The 26,019-nt window shown below is 37.0% G+C and overlaps 1 protein-coding gene across 2 annotated transcripts in view; it reads right to left on the bottom strand.

The window, feature by feature from the left end:
• The window catches only part of PIK3C2G (phosphatidylinositol-4-phosphate 3-kinase catalytic subunit type 2 gamma), a 286,035-nt gene that overhangs the window by 57,156 nt on the left and 202,860 nt on the right, over window positions 1–26,019 (bottom strand). For both annotated transcript variants that reach the window (XM_090145886.1, XM_090145891.1), the window contains exons 22-25: window positions 23,626–23,755; window positions 21,381–21,517; window positions 18,505–18,674; window positions 3,764–3,920 (exon numbers count right to left, since the gene is read on the bottom strand). In XM_090145886.1, the coding sequence (XP_090002012.1) occupies window positions 3,764–3,920; window positions 18,505–18,674; window positions 21,381–21,517; window positions 23,626–23,755 (594 nt within the window). The remainder of the gene's footprint in view (window positions 1–3,763; window positions 3,921–18,504; window positions 18,675–21,380; window positions 21,518–23,625; window positions 23,756–26,019) is intronic.

Below are 26,019 nucleotides of genomic sequence, written 5' to 3'. Positions count from 1 at the left end.
GCTTTTTTGCAGCCCTCCAAGGTAACTCGTTCCTACTTCTATTCCCCACAGACTTTCTTTTTGTGCCAAAGTGAGTCCAGGAGCTCCTTGTCGATCCATGGAAGCCTGGTATTCTTGCCTGCCCTCCTCTTTCTCAGGATGCACTGTTTGTGGTTTTCAAGAAGATGGTCAAAGATGGTCTTTGAATACTGACCAGCTTTCTTGGGACCTGCTTCCTTCCAGGACTTTATTCCATGTCAGTCTGCCAAGCAGTTCTTTGAAGAGGTCAAAGTCTGCTCTCCTGAAGTCCAGAATAGCAAGCTTGCTGTGCACGCTCTTTGGTGCCCTAAGGATTTTGAACTCCACCATTTTGTGGTCACTGCAGCCAAGGTTGCTCTTGAGCCTCACATTAATCACTAGCCACTCCTTGTTGGTGAGGACAAGGTCCAGCATAGCATCTTTTCTCATGGGTTCTGATACCACTTGGAAGAGGAAGTTATCATCAGTGCATTCCAGGAATATCTTTGATTGCTGGTGCCCTGCTGTGTTGTCCTTCCAACAGATATCAGGTTGGTTCGTTTTGTAAACACAAAGCTTCTCCTATCCATTCACAGAAAGTCTGCATCCTCTCAGTCCTCCTGATCAGGTGGCCTGTAGCAGATCCCCCCACTACAATGTGTCCTTCCCCAGCCTTCCATTTAATCCACAAGCTCTCTGTCAGCTCCTCATCCATCCCCAGATGGAGTTCCATGGACTGCAGCTGGTCATTTATGTAGAGGGCAACACCTTCTCCCCTTCTGTCTTGCCTGCCTTTTCCTACATTCTAGTTGTGAGAGCCGTCTCTCTGTCTCAGTGATGCCAGTGACATCACAGCCCTGCAGGCATGCACATGCCTGTAACTCTGTAATGCCTGCAATGCTTGTAACAGGATGGAGACCAGTGGTGAGTGGTATTCCTCTGTCCTGGAATGGGTGCTATTTAATATCTTCATCAATTACATTGACAGTGGGATCAAGGTCACCTTCAGCAAGTCTGTGGATGATACTAAGCTGTGTGGTGCAGCCAATATGCACAAGAGATGAGATGCCATCCAGAGAGACCTAGAATGACTTGAGCAGTAGGCCCAGGAAAACCTCATGAGGTTCAACAAAGCCAAGTGCATTGTCTTGCACCTGGGTCATGGCACCTCCCAGAACAAGTATGAGCTGGGGGAGGTAAGGGTAGAGCACAGACCTGCAAAAAGGGACTTGGGGACAATGGTGGATGGCAAAATGGACATGAGCCAGAAATGTGCCCTTGCAGCCCAGAAAGCCAACCATATCCTGAGCGATATAAAAAATAAATCAGATGATCAGAGGGCTGGAGCACCTCTCCTATGAAGAAAGGTTGAGGAAACTGGGCTTGGTTAGCTTAGAGAAGAAAAGGCTCCAGAGAGACCTCATTGTGGCCTTCCAATACTTGAAGGGAGCATATGAACAGGAGGGGGAACAGCTGTTTACGAGGGTGGATAGTGATAGAATAAGGGGGAATGGTTTTAAACTGAGACAGAGGAGGTTTAGGTTAGATATTAGGAGGAAGTTCTTCACTCAGAGGGTGGTGACACGCTGCAACAGGTTGCCCAAAGAGGATGTGGATGCCCCATCCTGGAGGCATTCAAGGCCAGGCTGGATGTGGCTCTGGGCAGCCTGGTCTGGTGGCTGGCAACCCTGCCTGAGGCAGTGGGGTTGAAATTCAATGATCATTGTGATCCTTTTCAACCCAGGCCATTCTATGATTCTGTGATTCTATGATTCCATGATTCTGTGATTCCATGATTCTATGAAAAGAAGCATAGCCAGCAGTGCAAGGGAGGTGATTCTGCCCCTCTGCTCTGCACTGGTGAGACATCACCTGGAGTACTGCATCCAGATGTGCAGTCTTCAGTGCAGGAGAGCCATGAACTTGTTGGAGTGCATCCAGAGGAGAGTCACAGAAATGATCCAAGGGATGGAACACCTCTCCTGTGAGGACAGGCTGAGAGAACTGAGGCTGTTCAGCCTGGAGAAGAGAAGGCTCTGGGGAGACTATAGAGGCCTTTCAGTATCTAAACTGGGGCTATAAGAAAGAAGAGACAGACTTTTTGTCAGGGTCTGTTGTGAGAGGACAAGGGGAAATGGTTTCCAACAAAAACAGGGGAGGTTTAGGCCAAATATAAGGAAAAGGTTTTTTATGATAAGGGTGGTGAGGTTCTGGAACAGGTTGTCCAGACATGTTGATGGCCTGTCCTTGGAGCTCTGAGCAACCTGATCTAGCTATGGGAGTCCCTGCACACTGCAGGGGTTGGACAGATGACCTTTAAAGGTCCATTCTATCTCAAAAAATTCTATGATTCTATGAATCTGATTCTATGACTTTTACTTCTCAGAGATCAGGAGAAACTAAAGAAGATGCAACAGCCCTGATTACAGAGAAACCTAAGTTTTCTTCAGGAAAAGTTAGCTAGTTATTTCAGAGCTCCTGCTGGGAACATTTTCTTTCTATTATCCCAGAGTAATATAACAGCAACATCTCTGCAGATTGCAGAAGGGACTGACTGCATCGAGGGCCAGGAGGTGGGCAGATCACGTAGCTGTATTTGCAGACTGCAGTTTTAGGCAATCTGCCCAAAAATGCAAATGGCTGTGGATGAGAGGGAATGGGTGCTCCTGAGTTTTCCCGAGACTCTTTCACTCTGACTTACACAGTATTTCCCAGATGTGCTTTCTGCGGTGCTTGCAGCTAATATGGTTGCTAGATTTTTGGGAAGAAGGAGAGTTAAGAGTTTTGGGGCAGTCTCTCCTACTCGGTAGATGGCAATCACACAATGTACCACTGCATGAGAATCCATGAACAAAGCAGAGCAATGATGAAATTCCTGCTGTTTCTCCCCACTCTGTTGCAGAAATTGGAGATGGTAGAACTGTGTTAAGAGAGCAAAATCTCAGCTATGCCCCAGCCTCATCAAGGATTCCATTTATTACCTTGAATAGAATTCCTCATGCACAAGCCAGTTACCTAGGTTTTGCATTAGATCCTCGTCATAACTTCTGGATTAATATTCTCAGTAAGCATCTAAACAAATATTAATTAATTTAATATTTTAATTCTACCTGCAAGAGGGGAAAATGATTAACCTTTCATACCCAAGTAAATGGCAACATAAAGAAGTTATGGAATCTGATACAGCATGTTAATCAGTAGCAACACTTAAGAAAAAAAAATACATAAAGATCTTAAATACCTATACAAAAAGATTTTAATATGGGTCATTCTCTTTCTTTTCGGTATTTGCCATCCTAAGAAGGGAGTATGGAACTGTGCATAAAACCATTTCAGTGGCATCACTGTTAGCTTCAGTACTGCTATATATTCTTACATCAGCCAGTTAGCACAATATTTACTGCATTTTGTCTCACTGTAACCATGAACAAGATTAGTAAACAATTGCTTGAAAACCTGATATTTCTGAATCTTAAACCTCCACCCAGGTTCTTTCACAGTTTTCTAGGATTTTGTAAAAAAGAACACATTAAAAGAAGGAAAGTAGGGGGAGAAGGGGAAGCCAGGAAGCTTAGCTTTTCTTTTCTCAGAAATTAGCACATGAAATCACATAGTTTCTTTGCTTAGGAAATGCCAGCACTGACATTTTCTGAGAGCAGCTGATACTGCTTCAGCTCACGGTGCTACAGGAGGCAGCAGAGAAGTATTAAAAGGGAAGAAGACACCAGAGGAAATTGATTTTTGGTTTCATCCTCAAACTTCTTACCATCTCCAGCAGGTTCAAGAGTAACTGGCTGTGTTTCCTGACTATATTATATGCTCGACAACAAAGCTCCACGAACTCTTGAAAACGCTCTGGGTTTTTTCCACCTTCTGTGATGAAATATTCCATCTCTGATGTGAAGATGAAGGGAGCTCGGTCCCTTGAAAAGAGAACAATTACATAGGAAATTTCACTTAAGACAGCAAATCATGCAAGGCAGTTAATACTTGTAACTCTTTATTCACACTTGGTTTTCCACTATTACTCCCTCATTATTTCACCTCTTCTTTCTTCAGGTATAGATGGGTCTATTGCTCTCTCTGGTATCCCTGTCTAATTAGGACAGAGACAGCAAGAGCTTCCTAGTAAGAAAGAGAACAACTTAAAAGTTTGGAGCATACTTATTTTTTCTTAGGCGCCTTTTTTTTTTTTTTTTTTTTTTAATTTATTCATTTATTTAGATATTTTTAAGTCTCATTGCTTCAGTTTCTTGACTACTGTCTGAAAGTGAATCTGGAAACATGTTCTCTCCAAGTGTTGAAATTCTTAAAGGTTGTTCTCAAACAGGATGGGATATAAATATCTACTCGGCAAGAAGTGTATTTAAAAAAAAAAGATACAAAGCCACAATCCAAAACCAACAAAAATATATAACATATGATGCTATCTTTAAATACACACCATTCTGAAGGGATCTGAGTTACAGCAGAACAAACTCAAATGCATTCTCTTGTTTTTTGTACACTTACTCTATATTTACCCTAGAGTAAATGAGGTGCGGAATCTGAAACTGTCTTGCCTTTTTTCTTATCACTAGCATGTTTGTGACTATGGCATACTATTGAAGTAAAAACCTATTAGCCAGGCTTCTGCTAACAATCCTATCATTTTATAGTTTCAGAAAAGACTGATATACTGCATCCTAGCACAGATAAAACTGCTGCAGTGATTTGCTCACCACAACTATTTATACAGATGTATGAAAACAGATTAGAGGTCTATATCCCAAAGAAATACATGCAATGAACTTGTCCTTAAATAAAAATAAACTTGAGTTAAGGAAATATTGGAAATTTGAATACAGAAACAGAGTTCAAAATGTTTGTTTCTTGCTAAAATATGAACTGAGTCTATTCTGCTTAATGGTTCATTCCTAATAGAGACAAAGAATCTTTCCTAGATTTCCCCATTCTCCTACAAAGATGTTTGCTTTGTATTATTGTAAAAAGTTCAGGTGCCATGAGATTCTAGGCTGCAGCTGGAAGAGTCAGTTAGAAGAAATGTTCAGGTGTCCTTCCCTTTCTTATTTCTGGATTTTTTTTCAGTTGTTTACATATAAGCCAACTTTGAAAACAGATTTCCTAAAAGTGTTTTCCATCACAAAGCAGTCTAGCTCATCATTTGAGATATTACTCCATTTCAGTTCATTAGTATTAAGGAACATGAAGATCCATTATTTTCATTCTTATTTGTTCACATTTTTTTATACATTGTAAGAGGTGAGTTCATAGTGTGACAGTTATACTCAGTAAAACTGTTTTGTGTGGTTTTGTTCTGTAGCTCTCAAAGAATGACAGAACTGATTCTATTAATGATTTCAGAGAGCATGATTTTCCCAGAACCCCACATTTTCCCAGATGTTTTGAAAACAAATCTCAGTTTCTTATTTATGGGCTTTGGGCTAAAATAACTCAAACCAAAACTACTGCTCTAAATGTTCAATAATCATGTTCAGAATTCATATGTGATTCTTGCTGTCCAACTGCATCAAAAGACACAATTACACTATGAAGTCATAGCCCTTTCTGAGCTAGTCCAAGTATCCTGCATTAATCTACTCAAGCTGAAAAGAGACAGTGCAATCAGAAATTACTTTACTGGAAGAAAAATGGTCTTTAACATTGTTGGGTTGGGCTGTGGGCCAACTTCCCAATAATGCAATGACTGCAACATTAGTCAATTTCCTTTGCATTATTGCTAAAAGATCCATTTGAACACATAACTGATATGTTAGTATTTATATTATTTACAGATTAATTTTACTTGTGAGATCATTTTAAGCAGTTTTACAACGCTATAAATTTCTTTAGTATTAAGACATTTGTTTCTAAGGTGATAGGTCTGTCCTCCTATATTAATCTGCAAAATATGATACAGAAATTTGCTTTCCATATTCGAGAATTTAAGCCTGATTTTTCTCAAGGCCTTGTGATATAAGAGCCTCTCCCATAAGGTAACCCCTGCAATAAGTCAGACACTGAAGCTCCGTTGCCTGCATGTCTCTAAGTAAGTTGTCTCCTCAGATAGGCAGCACTTTGCGATTGAAATAAAAACCATAAAAACAGTTTAGTATTGGAGACAAGATCCACTAGAAGGAACAAAACAGTCATTTCTCATGATAATATTTAAAAGCAAAGTTGCAGTGGGAAGAGATGTTTACTCACTGAACATTAAGGATTATGAAAATACAATCAACAGGCTGAATGTCTGTGTAAAGAGGCAGAATGTTCTTTGCTGTTTTCACAGACTCCTCTGGAATATAAAATTATGAAAGGGAGTACTCTAAAAATTACTCCAGAAAAATTGCAAACAGTAAAGTGCAAGTCACTATCCATTTTGCATAGGAAAATTTACATCAGCAAACAGTAGAGGCTGCTTTACCTTTCACAAGAAAAAGCAATGGCTGCCCTGGTTTTGCATGAGTAGTGTACTTTATCACAGATAAAGTACCTCATCCAGCTGTACAGTCTGTGTTTCTACATTTAACCCATCTCTAACTAACTTCCTTCTTTATGGTTTATAGCTTAGATGGCATTGCAGGTAACGTTTACTGAGAAGATTTGCAAACCAAAAGTTTGGTAATAACAACTATGAAAGTAATCACTCATTTGGACATATACCTACTAAATAATTGTTTCTATGAAATTACCTAAAAGACCTACACTTGAAATACTTTATAACCCAAAACGTATTCCAAATCACAGCTAAGCCCTACAATACATAGGTCTAGCATCCATAGGATGCTCAGACCAATGACTCTGTACTACAGCCAATGGGACAATAGCCCTTTGGCCTAAAATCTGTATCTATTACTCTTTTGTATTTCCGTGAAAGTAATGAAATGGTTGGCTTAAGTTAAACAAAACAAAAAAAAAAAAAAAAAAAAAAAAAAGGCCTTCCAGAAACAATTACTATGACTTGAGGTATACTTCAGATGTACAGTGTTCATCTTCAAGATGATTTAATCAATCATATCTTTCTCTCTTTTCTCCCCCTCACTCCGCTAAAGACCTAGACAAGATAAATGAGCTCTTTGGTTTTACATGATAAGTCAGTCAAAAGAATCAACATCTCAATTTGTAACAGAGCCAGATTGCAGGTCTAGACATTAAAGAGTTTTAATTTACTACAGTTATGACTAAAGAGTTTACTCAAGTCATTCAGGGAAAAGTAAGGTTAGTTTTATGTTTTGCTTGATTGTTGTTTTTTTTTTCCCCTTGTGTACTGCTTTCAGAGATTTAAGATTTTCATGGGAATGTGCTTTAAAAAATGGTTCCTCTGGAGATGAAGAATGTTTGGATAATATGTCATGAGAGAGAGAAAAGAAAGGAAACTTCAAGTAACAGAAGAGTTCACTGTGAAAAAACAAACTTAGTTTGGGGTGATGGGAAAACTTATTGCGACTTCACTATAGGCTAGAAATATGTTGCATTCTTAGAAGATCAGCAAGATCATCAGGATTTGTTATGAAACAGTAGATGTAACCCAATTAATGAAGCTCATAAGATAAACAATGGTTTCCCTATTACGAATCTTATGGTGTATGACATTTAAGAAAGATACATTGACTACATTTAATATTAAGTAGCAAAAACATACGAGATAATCAACAACAAATGACCTATGCTCCAATCCAATCCAAACTTTCTAGTAGTGTCATTATTGTTTAAAACACAGTAAAACAATGAGATCAAAACAGATGAGTTTTTTAGATGTAGTTCACATTGTCATTACACAGTCTACACAAACAGTATGAGAAACCATACGGGCTTGTTTGCAGTTTAAAAATCAGCTGCTCAGTAGCATATACCACATATATTCTCTGTCTACTTTAAAACTTCATAGGCTGAATCAAGAGCGATTTATAGTATTCAGCGCAACTATATGGAATTTTGATGTATCCATTAGAATAGGAGAAGCTTTTAGGGAATGCTGACATCTTCTGCTCTGCAGCAAAAGCTGAAAAGTTGTGAAAGAAAACACACACACACAATGAATAAGATTGCTTATTTCTCTAAGCTAAATGAAGATACCTAATCACAGTAATTGTTTACATACATACATGTGTATATATATATATTTGTAAGCATGGAAAAAACAAGAGTAAAATTGTACCTTGTTTATATTACAGAATGAAAAAGTAAGCAACTGCACAGTACAATTTATCCTCAGCAAGCTTCAGCAAGCATACAGAGTCTCATAAAAAATGTGCCTGGAAGGGTGACCATAAGAGATACTTGATCTTCCTGCTCACCAGGACAAGATCAACCATAAACATGCTTCTGAGATGCTTGTTTATCTTATTCTCAAAGACAGAGTTCTTCTACAATCTCCCTATCAGATTTCTGTTCCAGTATCTCTCTTGCAGAATTTTTCTCTTAATGCCTAGTCTTGCTGCACTCTAATCCCATTAATTCTTGCTCTTTCCTAAGGGAACATGAAGTTCTTGTCTTCTTAACAGCAGCCTCTAACGTATTCACAGATTTTTATTATGTCTGTCTTCAATCTTCTGTAGAGAATTGTTTCAATCTTTTCTCATATGTTTTGTTTTTCAATCTGATCATTTTAATTACATTTGTCTGGACTCCTTGTAATTGGACCATATCTTTTTGAAAGTAAGAAGTTGAAAGTATTCCAGTTTTACCAGTGTGACATGAAGCAATTTGGTTATTTCACATTTCATGCTTTACAATTCAATGGTCTATCATCAACTCTTATTTAACTTTGCATAACTCTAAGATACATTTCTGAAAAACTATCACTGCTAACTCCAACTTTCAGCATGGTCAAAAGATCTTATATAGGTATCTCCTAAACAGTCAACAACCTTATTGTCTATCCCAGCATACTAGTTAGTAAAGAAAATACTGCAAGATGTCAATCACCTCACAAACGTTATAGAATCATAGAATCCATAGAATCATAGAATGGCCTGGGTTGAAAAGGACCACAATGATCACTGAATTTCAACCCCACTGCCTCAGGCAGGGTTGCCAGCCACCAGACCAGGCTGCCCAGAGCCACATCCAGCCTGGCCTTGAGTGCATCCAGGATGGGGCATCCACAGCCACCTTGGGCAACCTGTTCCAGTGTGTCACCACCCTCTGAGTGAAGAATTTCCTTCTAATATCCAACCTAAACCTCCCCTGTCTCAGTTTAAAACCATTCCCCCTTATTCTATCACTATCCACCCTCGTAAACAGCTGTTCCCCCTCCTGTTCATATGCTCCCTTCAAGTACTGGAAGGCCACAATGAGGTCTCTCTGGAGCCTTTTTTTCTCTAAGCTAACCAAGCCCAGTTCCCTCAACCTTTCTTCATAGGAGAGGTGCTCCAGCCCCCTGATCATCTTAGTGGCCCTCCTCTAGACTCATTCCAAGAGCTCTGTGTCTTTCTTGTGGTGGAGGCTCCAGGCCTGGACGCAGTATCTTGCTTAGAGTATGTGGTGTATTATGTTATGTTACTTGGTGTAGCCTTTCATCTTGAACACGAAACGCATTCAGATTGTTTCCATGAAGGGTTGTTAAAGCAGTTCTGCACTTTTAATAAAACATAAATACTTCCATTGTGGAGCATGACAGCAGTTTTCCCATAAACTTCAGTTATGGTTGCTACCACTTACAGTATCACTGGCTTGTTTTGCAAATCTATATTCAGATTTGTTTAAAAAACTTTTCTATTTTCCATTTATTTTACTGAAGAAATATTGTAAACTGTTCCACAGATAGGTGTCTGCTCCTGAAAAGAGTAAAAAAAAAGCTCTTGCTGAGGCTTTATTTCTCAGATCATCAAAAACTGACTCATAACATCCATGTCTAAACAAAATGAGTCTAAATTTTAATTGCCAAGAAATTACAATGCTTTAAATTGGAATAGAAGAGATAAGTGAATTAGCATGTTTTAAACAGTTCCATACCCTGTGCCCTTAAAAAAACCCTCAACACATAAAACCACAAAAAAAAAAAAAAAAAAAAAAAAGAAAGAAAGAAAGCAAAAACAAAGCTCACCACAAATCAATAAAACAGAATGTATTTTTCCTGAGAGATTTACCCTGAATTTTGTTTTTGATAGATTTTATTTCCAGTAACACACAGACAGAGACTCACTTGGCTCAACGGGGAGCTCATGACTAAGCTTCAAGGCAAAAAAACTTATATAGGAGGTGGAAGCAAGGACAGAAATACAGAAACTCTACCTGGTATGCAGAAATGGTGTTAGGAAAACCAAAGCTCAACTAGAATTAAAACTGGCAGTGAACATGAAGGGAAAGAAGAAAAACAGCTACAGTCAGTAGCAAAATAATGAACAGGCTGAGGGAAGTAAGCTTGTTTACCTAGGGAAAGAGAAGGCTTTCAGGAGACCAAATAGCAATATTTTAATGTCTGTAGGAAGCTATGAAAAGAATGGAGTCAAGCAAGAATAAGGGACAAAGGTCTTAAATTGAAACAGCTGAGGTTCTGACTGACAATAATGGAAAAAAAGAACTCCTCACTATGAGGATAATTAAATACTGAAACAGGTTGCCCAGAGAGATTGTCCTGGGAGGTTTTCAGAATTCAACTGGATAAGACTGTAGGTAAATAGGACTGAATTCACTGTCTGAGCATTCTTAGTTCCTGGGCTTGGTTACATCAGAAAAGGGGTGGCCAGCAGTGACAGGGAGGTGATTGTCCCTCTCTACTCTGCTCTTGTGAGACCTCATCTGGAGTACTGCATCCAGGTCTGGAGCCCCCAATACAAGAAAGCCAGGGGGCTGTTGGAGAGGGTCCAGAGGAGGGCCACAAAAATGATCAGGGGGCTGGAACAACTCCTTACGAAGACAGGCTGGGGGGCTTGGTCAGCCTGGAGAAAAGAAGGCTGCAGGGTGACCTCATTGCAGCCTTTTGGTACCTAAAGGGAGCCTACAAACAGGAAAGGAATCAACTCTTTGAAAGGGTAGATAACTGCAGGACAAAGGGAAATGGTTTTAAGTTGAAGAAGGGAAGATTTAGGTTGGATGTCAGGGGGAAGTTCTTTACCAAGAGAGTGGTGAGGCTGTGGATGCCCTGTCCCTGGAGGTGTTCAAGGCCAGGTTGAATGGGGCCCTGGGCACCCTGGTCTAATATTAAATGGGGAGGTTGGTGGCCCAGCCCAGGGGCGTTGCAGATTCATGATTCTTGAGTTTCCTTCCAACCCGGGCCATTCTGATTTTGTGATTTTTGACCTACATTCTTCAACCAAATGACTAAAAATCAATAACTGACAAGAAAGTTTTAACTCTGTTTTCTGCTATTTCTACTACTTTTCTAGATATCTACTGGATTAAAAGTTCTATCTGCAAATTTGAAACCTCCCTTCTGAGTATAGTTTCACTCATCTCATTTTCATATGATTATCTACTTTTAGAGGCAGAAACATCGATGTACAATTCTTAGTCAATTGAGGACAGTTTTTAAACCACTATGACCTTATTTATTCATTACATTTCTTCTTCTTAATATCAACTTTGCTATTATTTTTATTTTTGATTATTAGAATCTAAATGTGAGCTTCCCAGTAAAATCACTGTATTAGACATACCTACTATTTTGATCAGTAGTAAATGTAAGATTTCACACACTGAACTGGCCTATTCTAGAAGATTTATCTGTGTCTGTAAGTAATTGAATTGGTTACATGGAGATTTAATCATGCTTAACTGTTGCAGTGGAAAACAAGCTGTAATCCTTGCTTAAGCTAAGGGCTCTGATTTATCACTGTTAACATCCAGTTTCCCCATTTAAACTGAGAAATGGTAACTATCTGTGCCCCTTTGTCCAAAGTGCAAAGAATTTCACTTAATGTCTTTCACAGTGGGCCAAGTGAAGTTATTGAAATGGAAATTTGAGTACATCTGTTCTCATAGGATTACTACGCAAAGTGACAGTATAAGTATGACAAATATGTACAGCTAAGGTTAGACATGGTCACAGTTCTCAATACAGACCTAACATTTGCAGTGTGTATTGCCATTAGGGGCTCATTTGGAACCCTACCTTGTAACAAGAAAACTGGCAATAGACTCATGATGGGAAAGCAGAAACTAGTTTTGGTCATCTGTTGCTGGTTTTCACACTGGCTGCATTTTCCCAGTCTCCACTGTGATCACTAGTTATTCTGAAATTTGACCACAGAATTTATTCATGCACATCAGAATTTCAACCACTTTGTTAAGTCAGATACTTTGGAAGAATCCCAAAATAGATTCTCCCTACAAGATGTACTCAAAGAACATACACATCCTGGCTGCAACCCTGCATCTCTTATAGACTAATTTAAAAGCACTACTGTGTCCAGGACTACTGTGTCCAGGGAAACTCTGGGAATTCAAGTCTGTGTCCTTATCTTGAGAGACACATACAAAGCAGCTTCTACTTCGAGTCACTAGCAACCAGACTGCATAACAATTTTAAGGTGTATTTAAGTCCTTTATACACTTTACATTCAGTACCAGTATTGGAAAGTGTTTAGTACAGCTTTCCTGATGCTTCATGTCATTTTCTATGACTATCACATTTTCCAGATTTGTTAGGAATTTATTACTAAACATATGGATAGAATAGTTGAGAGTTAATTCACAAGGAGATTGTAACAATTCCTCTGGTTAATGGAGATTGCTGACCAACTTCTTTTTGTGTTCTGATTGCCTCTCAGCAGTGAAAAAAATAAATAAGGGGGGAGGGAGGGGGAAGGATTTTAAATCTCAAGACCTGAAAGATACCTTAAAACAACAGGGTTTATATCTCACACTGACTAATTAATCAGCTAACAGGTCTTTTTTGTATGAGATGACTATTTGGAAAAGATAGTAATAGATGTCTGATGGAGTTTTGTATTCCAAAAACAGAAGAATAAATCAGTGATGAAGAAGCTGAAATTTCTTAGAGCAGGGCATGAAATCCTACATGAATTAAATATGTCAGCATGCTTTCCACTTAAGGATGAAGGACAAAGAGGTAATATGCAGAACAAGAAGAAATAGATATCACAACCAAGCTACAGAGATTAATTTAAAAGTGCTTGATATACTCAGACTGTGTGAGAGCAGCTTTCCCTGAATATAAATAGGTATGTAGAATGCTTTTGGAGAAACAGATGCTACAATAAAATGTTTCTGAGGGAGGAGGAAAGAGGAAATGTCTCTGTAAAGAGTTATACTTTGGAAAGAACAACAAATAAAATCATATAATAAAAGTGAACATCCTATCTTTTTCTCTTTTATTTCTGTTTTATTCTTAAAATTCCTGTTTGTAGAGTCATGATTTAAAGAAATTCATGGAGTAAATGAGAAAAAAAGAGAAGGAGAGAGAGCAGAATGAGATCTCTAAAATAGGAAGGTGATAGAGAGTCACTGAAATGATTTGTGTGATAAATCTTGAGAAGTGGAAGGAATTCCACTGGTGCCTCTGACGGCATCAAATAGTTTATCCAGCCCAAATAACTGTTGCCAAGAAGACATGATTACTCCTTCAGGAAAACAGCTATTCCTAAAGATTGGAAAGTAGCTAATGCTGTGACTCAGCAGAATGAAAAGATGGGACGGACACTGGGAGTCATGATGCTGGGAGTCATGACAGATGGGAACTGGGTTCCAGGGGACTCAATAGAGCAGGAGAAGAATGCACTTGGATGAACAGAACTGGACAGGGTCAAAAAAGTGATTGTATGGGATAAAAAACAAAACATGCCCTCCTAAATGTCTTTTCAAAGTCTTGCTACTTTGAAAAAGATAACGAATTAAATCAAGAATACCAAGTGGACAGTGAATATAATTTACTCATAAAGGTTTAACTGAATGCTCTCCACAAGAGGCTATTAATAAACACCCTCTAGAAAAGCACAAACTACTATTCAGGATTGATAATTACAGAATGCAGCAAAACAGTAACAATAAATGCCACTGTTCGAAGTAGACAAAGGGAACATAAATGCATCTGAAATTCAGGACTGCAAATTATACTGCTTGGTCTTGATTTGTGCTGTTGGTGTTTAACTTATGGCAATTAGAGGTGCCTAACTTCAGAAGTGATGTACTTCTTGCCTCATAAATTCAAGCCTCTTTAGGCCTTTTCACCTTTCAGGTGATACTGTTTAACCTTTATGTCTTTTATGCATATTTCACCTTTTGGTCTTTATGCAAAGACTGATGTGTATGACTAACTTTAAACACCTGTATAATCTTATTAAGACCACTGGGGATACTAATGCTTTAAGTTATGAAATTAAATCTTTCCAGGATTTCAATCAGAGATTTTTGAAGGGTAAAATAGAGGAAGTGCTGAAAATGGATACTGGCTTTTATACTTCACATAAACTACTAACTCCAGATTGATGATACTGGAATAATAAATTTAACCTGCAGAAAATAAACTATTAAACAGGCACACTGAAACATTTATAATGATTCTAAGCCCAAAGAAACAGTTTGTTTATATATCAATTTATTTTTCAACTTTCACATTCTAGGCTTTTCCTTTAAGGAGTACCCCCCTCCCCCCCAAAAAAAATCATTTCAAATTTCAAATTGCATTTCAAATGCTTATCTCCCTTCTTCCATTATTTTCCTAACAGTAGGAAAAGTAATCATGTAGATAGAGCTTTTTTTTTTTTTTCTCTGAATGGATTCCAACTTTGACATTTTAGAAAGAAATGACTAAAAAAAAAATACATTTTTTCAAATAAACTCTTCCAGGAAAACTAAAATCAATTTTATTAACAATTAAAATGAAAAGTGTTACTTATTAAATAAGAAGAGATAATTTTCTATATGCTCAGACTTTCTTAAGTGCTTTTCAGTATAGAAAATTTACTGATGTAAGAAGAAAGTGTGGGAAACATCGTTTTCCCATATTTTTGAAACTTCCTTCAAAAAAACCCAGTGGAATAGTTAGACTGCCTCCAGTAATTAACTTTGCAGAAGAAAACCAACTTAGCAGATGTAACTTCTGGGAAAACCCCGCCAACACGCAGGATTAGTTTGGCAAAAAGATGAGTGTCTCTGTGATTCAGATCAGGGAAAACAAAAAATCTGTGATTAGTTATTTAAAAAAAAAATAGATACAAGACACAATGTGAATATATAGCATGCCATGAACTGTACTACTGTCTTGCCATCAGCTTTCAAACTTCATATCACTGACTAAAAAAATATAGTAGTTCTGCAAGTGACTAGTAGGGGAAAAGATGAGACTGGTAAAGATTGGACTCGTTCAGCTAGTACAGGATTTAAATAAATATGTTACTGCCTAATTCACCAATTAAAAAATGTTTAAAAAGAACTGGTCAGCATTGAAAAGAAGAAAAAAAAAATCAAAGAAAGTACACCAAGTACAGCCATGAGCCTGACATCTTTTTCCATGCCATTTGACGACTGCCTTACTCCCATTTGATTACCTGAATAATAGTACAGCTGTTTCACTCAGAGTGGGTCTTAGAAGGTGATTGCCATGGAATAGTCATGGAATAGTGAAAGAATAGGACAGTTAAATTAAATGATAGAAGTTTCTTCATGCAGTTTGCAGTGTATCTGAACAATTAAGTACTTTAGGATAATATAGGGTCAAATGCAGTGGCTGGATTAGAAAATGAAAGAAGTGGAATTTTATTAGCACTAACAAAATGTGTTGTTTAGTGTGATTAAAAAAAAAAAAAAAAAAAAAAAAAAAGTCTCATTTTCAAAAGGAAAGTTTCCTGGTGGGAATTTGGGAATATCATCTCTGCCAAGCTCTCTCATGATGCTTTTTAGCATCCAACCCTCCAACACTTTTCCAAAACATTAGATATATAAAGATAGGTTATTATTACTATTTAAGATATTTGCCTGTGTGAAGGTATAGGGAACTAGAAAAGACAGAATATTCCTGATTAGTCTTCCCTCTGGACAGAGTAAGTGCTGAACCACTGTCTTCTGCCTTGAACTCAAATCTGGGCAGGTTTATTGGACACCTTTTAATAATGAGGGGAGGAAACTGAAAAATTCACTAAGCCCTTGCAAGGGTGTTATGCAGTCATGAATGCAAAAATAAGCATGACTACATGAATTATATAATCTTCAAAGGATACTTTGTAGACTCACACTGGATTTCATAGAAAGAACCACGGCCCATGCATGACAGTGTGGGATTCTCAAAGCTACTGTGTATATCTTAATTTACATCAGAGTTAGTGTTCCATATTCAGAATGTTGGAGAAGACCTATTCTCAGGGAAGTTTATGAGAAATAAGATTTTGTTACTGTCAAAAAGAACAATCTGAAAGCAGATTGGATAGCTGTTTCAAGAAAGATATCTTCCTAAATTTTTAAAGGAGTGTCCATTTTTTTATAAAGATAAAGATAAAGATTATTCAGATAATAAGCTATACGAATTTATTCATTTGCATAGCTTTTTTTTGTTGTTGTTGTTATTTGTTTAGAGATTTGCATTAGACACTTCATTCTTTAAAGCTACTGACAGAACTTCAAAAGTATGTATATATAGCATCTACTGTACAATAAAAAACCAAAACATCCGAGGGTCAGCACAAATAATTCCAAAATCTAAAATTATTTTGTTGCTGTTTTATCAATATTATTTTAGGAGCATGAAATCATTTGATAGTGAAAAGAATTCAAATAAAAATCTAATAAGAACTCAAATAAAAATTTTATATAAAGAAGTGTTAAAAGTAGAGACTAAAACTACCTCAGGATTTGCCTTGTGGGAATGGATGGATACAAATAGCACTGAGCATTTTAAATTGAGTGAGCTTGAACTTTATGGGAAGTAGAAATGTCATATGCCTATGTTTCTGTGTTACAAATAATATGTTACATTTATTGAAGGTGCATTCAGCTCATGAGAACCATAGTCATTAATCTCATACCTGCTCAGCTGCATGCAGGTTCAGGGAAGACCCATGATGTTCACAACCTACAGAAAGTATGAGTCTTTGTTTTGCTGAGGAACCATCTGGGAATTAAGTAGAGGTCCTAAAATGTCAATTATCATTTTATTTTATGTTATAAAAGCAATATACTGCATGGAGAAAGAGGAAAAAAATGGCTACTATTTATGGATGTTACTACAATATAACTCATTTTTATTGTCTTATTTACACAGTGTAGTAAGACTGAATTGTAAAACAATAAAATCAAAATCTACTTTTATTATTTCTATTATATAATTTCTGCTTAAATTTGATTGCTGTGTATCTCCTTATATTTTGTTGGTCCTACCTTTCACTCCCACTAAATAATTTGCTCGTGGGTGAACACTACTCAAGAAAAATTCTACTGGGCTCTAAAAGAAGGTTTGCTGAAGTGAAAGATGCAACATTTAACTGAGTGTGCCTGAGTATCTTTTTTATGGCTCTGTTCTGCTTTATTATTTCCCTATCAAGTAAGTAGGATTAAAAGAACATATCTTGAATGACTGATGATAATTCTGAACACTGCAGCTAAATCTTTTGACTGTCTAGCTCACGGAGTACTTATTAGCCTCATCAGCTTCCCTCATATCAATATTCCCACAGTAATTTCTGTCTCATACACGGAGATAGTGTAAAATAGTCAAAGGCAAGCTTAAAAAAAAAAAAAAAAAAAAAAAAAAAGAAAAAAAAAAAGAAAGAAAACAAAAGAAAAGAAAGGAATGATTAACTCAAACTCTTAATTCTAGTACTAGTTCTGGAACTATTAGGAAACATGGAAAAACGTCATTCTCCCCACTAACCTTGTCATTATTAAGTATCATTCATCCATTCCCTACTTAACAGTTTCTTCATGTGCTGTGCACACGAGAATGATTCCACCTATTTTTATTAATATTATTTATTATTTTATTAATCCTCCTATAGCATGTCCACAGCAGAAACTAGAAAACATGATCGCACTATTTTATTTATACTTATCATCGTATAGGTAGCAGAGATAGATAGAAACAGAAAAGTTGCAGTCTTATCTAAGTAAAACAAGATAACCACAAAATAGAACCTGACCTTCATTATCTTTGAAAGACGATGAAAAGATTGCAGTTACACCCACAGAGGCTTAATGCAGTCACTTTTCATGTCTAATTGGAAAATTTGGGTTATTCTCTCAGTATGGAAAAGGAGTTGTCAATTAGATACACCTATGGTTTGGCATTCATTATAGAAACCCTGTTAGAGAAAAAAATGGAAAGCAGAATCTGTTTGACATAGGCCAGTCTACTATTCTGTTCACTACCCACGTTAATCTAATTCAAATTTCTGACCAGATAAGGGTTTTTTTTGCTAGTTTGTTTGTGTTTAAGACTGAAAGGGGATCTCCAGAATTTCATTTTAACTACCTTTCTAGTCATTCCTATATCTTTTTGATGTTTTGTGAAAAATTGAAAGAAAAAAAGCATGACCTTATTTGTACTTTTTTTAATGGGTGTTCAGAACATCTTTTTAAAGTCTTTTTATTGTATGTATTACGATATATACCAACCTTCTTATACTTCCAAATGTCTGTGCGTGACCTAAAAATCTTCCAAAATCAATGTGAAACATGTGTCCAGCATTCGTCAACATTATGTTGTCATTGTGTCGATCACAAACTCCTAGAATGAAGGTGACAACACACCAGCCAGCACAGGAATGAAAGAAATTCCTTATTGCCTAGTTAATTAAACAAAAGCACTTATTAGAAATATAGAGACAAATTTTTTCCTTTTTTTTTTCTTTTTCTTTTTCTTTTTTTTTTTCAATGCTAAAAGCAAGTAAATGTGGTTCTACAAATGTTGCTAAAATTTTAACACGAGTGTTTTTAGGATTGGTTAAAGAACAATTAATACAGAAATTTCAAAGTTACAATGCAACAACAAATTTATGCATGAAGTTTTCAACTTGTGGTTTATAGATTCTTGGAATTCTATGGAAAACTTACAAGCTGAAAGGTACCTAAGAAAAACAAGATAGATGTCAGAAAGCTTATTTTCTGTGCAATAGTCTGCATCTCTATTGTAAAAGAAATCGTTTAGAAGTAAGATGGAAATCTATTAATTTTACAAATTGTGCTGTAAAGAAGTGGGTTATTTTACACAATTGTTCTGTACCTACATAGGTCTTTTCTCTTCACATTTCAACTGCATTAAATTACAATGAATCAAGTCTCATACTATCTCCATTTTACAGAAATGAACTGAAATAACAAAGGCTAAATCATTTTCTGTGCATAGCATCTGCAAATCCAAATAGACTATGAGATCAAACCAAGTGTCATGCAGAGAAAACCAAAAGAACGATTAAACTGCAAATCAGTCTAGCTTTCCTGTTTGATATAACCTACTTCACTGATGAGCATTTTTACACAGTGGAGATATGTACTTTCCCAGTAATTCTACTCATTCAGATCCATCCCATCAATCTTTACAGTACTACATTGTGGCATTGCTTTTTGCAAAAAAAGTGTCTACAACTGACATAGGAAAAAGTGCAAGCTGCTGACCTGCTTACCGGACACCCTTAGATGGGTTCTGTTTTGTACTAAGTTCTGTGAGAAGCATTTAACAACTGCAGACTTCTCCTATTAGCAGAATCTACCCAATCACTTTCACAACATACGCATTCAGCATCCTCTCTGTGGGGAGAGTTATTTCTGATTTAAATCATGATCAGTTTTCTACCCCAAAGCAAAAGGAATAATTCTCATCCTTTTTTTTTTCTTTCTTTCTTTTTTTTTTTTTAATCTTATCAATAATAGTTTAAGTACTGTAAATCAATTCTTATTCAAAAGTCTTAATCTTTCATGGGTATCAATCACAACGAGTTTCATTTACGTAGAAACCCAAAAAATCCTTACTCGTGATCATCATGTTTTTGGACAAAACCTGAGGCAAGGTAAATCATTACTCAGGCATTCAGGATTTCCATGTAGATTGAGGGTGACATCAGCAATGGCTGATATGCTGGATGACAGCACTGTGGAAGACTTAGGCCACAGCACAAGACTGGTGAATTTTATGTCTAACTGTATTATTTACTCACTTAGATGACCTTGGATAAAACACTTAAGCTTCCTGTGATTCTGTTCACTCAACCATAAAATGAGGATATTAAAGCTTATTCTGCATAAGCTTTTTGAGTGCCTTAAATACAATATTGTATGAGTAAAAAATTACTAAGTAAAAGAGAAAGGTTAATTCACCAGCAAGTGCAAGGTGAATATATAGTAGCAATTTTGTGCATGCCCTATGCAATCAGAGTGGACTGCATTTTATATGTTTAAAAAAATCAAAAGAAAATGGGTAGAAATTGGTTTTATAAAATTTCACGTTAATGGTACTTTTTTTTTTACAAAGAGTAGCAGCAGTAAGAAAACAGATTTTCAGTCAGTAACTGATAGCTAGCTAACTTTCCAATCAAAATGTTGGCTGCACATCTGCCATAATACTGTAAACACAATTTTTTGTTTTTATTTCTGAATGGATTGATCCTGTTTAACTGAATCTACATCATATACTAGGAATTTGAATGTTCTTATTGAAAATATGGATGAACAAAAACCTATTGAATAACTATAAAACACTAAAGATTATCAAACACATTTCTGCTATATATCTGTCTACTAATGAACTTTCAGAAAAGCAGTTCATTTACAAAATGATAACGCTCAAGTCTTCCCTTTAAAATTCATTTTAAATGTTGGCTACAAATCTACTGCTGGCATGAAGAAGGAATCAAAACTTGTCCTAGCAACACAAGTAGTAAAAAATTTTTAATGGACCTTAGAATATGCTCAGCCATCAAAGAATGAATAGAAGTTCCTTTCAAGAGGAACTCTTGAATCTCTGCATCTATAAATAAAACTTTGGTCTTCTTGGTGCATTCATAATGCTTGGTTAACAGATGCATTACATGGGATCCCACAATGTGAAATGAGAAGCTTGATCTAATGTATCATATGACTAGGCAGTTTCTATAACACAGCTTTACAAAACTTGGTATTGCTGTGGCTAGTTTCAAATACAGAAAACCCACTAAGATTTTGCACTGTTTATATAAAATCAATTATTTCAAGAGCTGGACCTAAAAAAATATTTTGGAGCTCAAAATTTAATACCTCAGATTCTCTTCACTTCACTATTTCTATTTCAAAACATCTCTATGATGTGTTTTTATAGGCAAAGCATTGCAAAGCAGCTGACCCAGAGCAGTATCTCTTTGGAAAGAGAATGGTAATTTAAATCAATTCCCTGGCTTCTATGCCTGTTACTTGTTTGCCTCGAGTGTGAGTCATCTGTTTATTGCTGCATACTGTCATGACGCTTTCTTGTTTCACATGACATAGGATGAAATATATAATAAGGTTCATTATTATGTTACCTCTTGGTAACTGGATTCCAGATGATGGTGATGACGGAACCATTTTTTAATTGTGTTTTCTTTCAATGGTCCTATCAGTCCAGATTCCCTGTGGATCTTGGCTAGTGTGGTAGCATCTGGCACCATCTGTACAAGTCCTAATCAGATACAAAAGAGGACACATGAGAGATAAGCCCACAACTTTAAAAAAATGTGAAGACGGCCAATGCATTTGCGTATTTTTTGATCATTCCATGCATGAAAAATACATGCTTAGAAACTTACAAAACAATGAATTCAATCAAGAAGATAGAAAAAGATTTAATTTTTTCTTTGTCTTAAGACAATAAAACAAAAGACAGGTAGTGAAAAATGGCAGTTTCATGAAGAAATAAAATCACCAGTAACAACTGTGCATGCATAACTGTTTCAAGGTACCAACAAGGCCAACAAGATTCAAAGTGGGTATAATGTGTGTGCAAACAAAAATCTGTTAAAAATTTTTTTGAATCAGATATTTACTATGGAATAGAAAGTTCTTTCATATGCATTTATTTCAAGAATACTACAGACATTTTTTTCAGTATATGATACTGATCACAGCTGGAGACGGTATACTACCTGAGACTACTCTGATCCAAGGTGACTTCAAAATGCAAAAGAAGCCAAACATTTTGCAATGCTTCACTTGAATCTTATGTCCCTACTGCTTGTACTTAATTTCTTCTTTGGAACTGAGAGCTGGCTCGCCAGCCTTCTGCCACTGTTCCTGTATGTGGTCCCCTGGCACCTCTCTCTGCAACTCTGCATTACAGGAAGGACTTTTAATGAGTTCAGTTGGTGACAGGCTTCTCTACAGTGCCATGCCTGGAAAGTCATATCCTCAGAGTGCTTTATCTGCTTTATATTTATCTGTGTTTGCTTGAGTTTTAAGTGATTCCTGTGTTCCCATGACTACATAGTGATTATCTCCTATCCCCCTTGAGTGGAAAAGCTGGTCCACAAAGCAAGACGTTAGCCCAGGACTTGAAGGATCTGAGTAAATAAGTGTAGTTTTGTACATGTTCTCTCTCACAGGCATGTCACTTGGTCCTTTTATCCTTGATTATCAACTGTAAATCAGTTATATTAACATTATTCTTAAGGAAAGGCACTGTGGGGAAAATCTGAGAAGTTGAGAGGTTTTCTGCTACAATGGTACTGAAAGGAAGAGAACGTCAGACAAGAATATTATTTCAAGATGTTATCTACATCTTTCTTGGCAAAAAGCAAATTAAGTGTTAGTGTGTAAGAGAGACTATAACACTATGTTCAGAAGTAATATTCTTTATGTTATTTGCCTTTCAAGTGGAAGTCTTCAGACTTTGAATCCAATCTCTGCAAAGAAGGCAGTAGTCTTTTTCAGTTCACCTTAACCACCTGCCAAGTGTGTGAAGTTATCTATACTTTATCATAGTCCCTTCAGATCTTTCATCATCTCTCATTTGCTCTTTGTGGCTCACAGAACAAATGAGTATCTTTTTATTATTATTAATTTATTTATTTATTTTGGTAGATTTTCTACAGAAAATAATCAGAATACATCAGTCTTCTGTTGTGAAAGGAATATTTTCAGTAAAATAGTTAGAGAGTCAGTGAAAAATAGTAAGCTTTTTGCTGTCAGTAATTTTTTTGTAGCAGGCAATTGGCATCCCTGCTACAGCTCTACTATAACAACCATAAAAGAGAGAAATAAGGCTTTCAGATGAGTCAGGCCTGCCCTAAGCAGCATAATTTGCAAGAGTTATATATCAAATTCAACATAGGAAAGCTGTCATCACTTGTCTACAGGTACCTTCTGTAACCACAAGCTTCTAGGTTCATTTAAGCATCTTCGTGGGATCACACTGGATTAAAACTTTAGTAGCTATAGCAAATTTTCTCCAAGGCCCTCTTTTTGATATTTGAAGTTACTTTTAAGAATATGGTGACAGCTGATGGTATTGAAGCTTTTGCAAACTTCTAGCCTAGGTTGCTATAAAGTTAAATGAATTTGGTTGTACTTCTGGAAAGCAATGAACATTCAGGATTATACAGGCATATGATTTAGAGCTTGAATAAATGAAGTTCGGAACTTTTTTTTTTTTTTTTTTTTTTTTACAAGGAAAGATAAACAGGACACTAGGACACTCATGAAAATAAAAGTTGAGATGAGATACTTCTGTACCATTGTTTACATGAGATATGAATAATGTGATAGGAATAATCTTTGTAAACTGAAACTGACCTTGGCCTTTTCCTGTAGATAAACATCTATAAATTATCATTTGCATATCCAGACCTTCTTGGAGCCATATGTTGTCAATCACTCGAATAATTTGCAGAACCAGCATATCCTGGCGTAGATCATCACCTATCTGTTAAAATAGCACAAGAAATCCAAGTTTCTCCTTCAGTTCCACACAGTTTCATAATTAATTTGGACTCCTTCCTATGCTAAAATTGCTACATTTATTTTACAGTAACACCCTCTTGTTTTTCTTCAAATTTGCTAGTTAACTTTCAGTGTCAGAAATAGAACAGAATAGATGGCACAAGTAGGCAGCCATAGAAATGGTAGCAAATGCTCTCCGATTAACAGCCTTTCTGCTTATTATTCCTATGCAGTTATTAAAGTTCGAAAATTTAATCCGGAGGTAGGATCCTAATTTAGCTACATTTTAAAGTCTACCTAATGCTAGATCCCTTTTCAAAAATGACAGCATTTGACCTAATGTTAAGCTTCACAACTTGCAGTTTGCAGAAGGCTGAGGGGAAATTTATAATCAATTTACATTTTATCCATGACATAATTCATATTCAGTTTCAAACAGTGGTGCCTGCTCTCCCCATGGAGTCTGTTAAACAACAATCTTAGTGAAATGGGGTTGTAATTGTAGCCACAGAGGTAATGAAGAGATTATCTTCAACCATTGCTGGATAGCTGGATAAATAGCCCGTGAAAATAAAAGCCTGCTTTTATTTGTATCTACTCCCTACCCCAACCCCAACTACAATACATGTGACTTTTGCTGATATTGTTAAATGTTTTGCTCTTTTGTTTTGTTCTTTTTACAAATGCATTCCAATCTACAGACATTTACATTAATTAAATGAGTACTCGAGGAGACAACTTTATTTTTTAAAATAAAAAATCCAAATCTATTTTTCCTTCACTTCAAGGTAATCTTGACTCCAATTAATTCTTTACAGTACCTAGGCTTAAGCAACATTCTTTCCACTTACTTAAGTACAATATCAGTGCTTATTATTTCATGTATGCATTGTACATCATGAATGAACACTTGAATGACAGTAAAAATAAACAATACCTTTATTCAAGGGGTTGCTGACAGGAAAAAGTTATGTCTATTATAATACTCATACAGCAGCTAGAAAATTAGTGGTTCTTGAACATTACCAGGCAGGGGAAATTCTGTGTAGGTGGAAGTAGCTCAAACGTTTAAATGCCTTATGGCAAAGCATTTGCACAAGAAATTAGTAAATTTTGTATCTCACATAGATTGGCATGTGAAATACCCGAAGAAGAAGCTTTCTAAATATTCAGAAAACAAAACATTGCTAGCCTCCCCTAGAATGCCTGGAGAGCATATTTCTGTTCCTGAGAATTACACTCTGTATTATTTATTTATCAGGCCCAGCCAACACGGGCTGATGAAAGGCAGGTTGTGCTTGACCAACCTCATCTCCTTCTATAACTGGGTGACCAGACTGGTAAATGAGGGAAAAACTGTTGTAGTCTACCTAAACTTCAGCAAAACCTTTGACACACAGTATTCTCCTGGGGAAACTGGCTGCCCGTGGCCTGGACAATTATACTCTCCTCTGGATAAGAAACTGGCTAGAGGGCCGTGCCCAACGGGTAGAGGTTAATGGAGTTAAGTCCAGCTGATGACCTGTTACAAGTGGTGTCCCCCAGGGGTCTGTACTGGGGCCCATCTTGTTTGGTATGTTTATTGATGACCTACATGAGGGGATTGAGCGTACATTCAGTAGGTTTGCAGATGATACCAAGTTTGGAGGTGGTGTCAATCTGCCTGAGGGTTGGGAGGCCCTTCAGAGTTATCTAGATAAGCTGGGTCACTGGAGCTGAGATGAATGGGATGAGGTTCAACAAGGCCAAGTGCTGGGCCCTGCACTTTGGCCGCAATAACCCCATGCAGCTCTACAGGTTTGGGGATGAGTGGCTGGATGACTGTGAAGAGGAAAGGGACCTGGGGGTGTTGGTTGATGCTCGGCTGATCATCAGCCGACAGTGTGCCCAGGTGGCCAAGGGGGCCAATGCCATCCTGGCCTGAATTAGAAACAGTGTGGCCAGCAGAAGCAGGGAGGTGATCATCCCCCTGTACTCAGCACTGGTGAGGCTGCACCACAAGTATTGTGTTCAGTTTTGGGCCCCTCACTACAAGACAGACATTGAGGCCCTGGAGCAAGTCCAGAGCAGGGCAATGAAACTGGTGAGGGGTCTGGAGCACAAGTCTTATGAGGAGCAGCTGAGGCAGTTGGGATTGTTTAGTCTGGAGAAGAGAAGGCTCAGGGGAGACCTCATTGCACTCTACAACTTCCTGAAGGGAGGTTGTGATGAGGAGAGGTTTGGCCTCTTCCTCCAGACAACAAACAG

Source organism: Phasianus colchicus, chromosome 1 (genome assembly GCF_987193195.1).
Source record: "Phasianus colchicus chromosome 1, bPhaCol1.hap1.1, whole genome shotgun sequence".
In the NCBI taxonomy this organism is placed as follows: Eukaryota; Metazoa; Chordata; class Aves; order Galliformes; family Phasianidae; genus Phasianus; species Phasianus colchicus.
The sequence above is the reverse complement of the archived record's forward strand: the minus strand, read 5'-3'. Positions and strand labels throughout refer to the sequence as shown.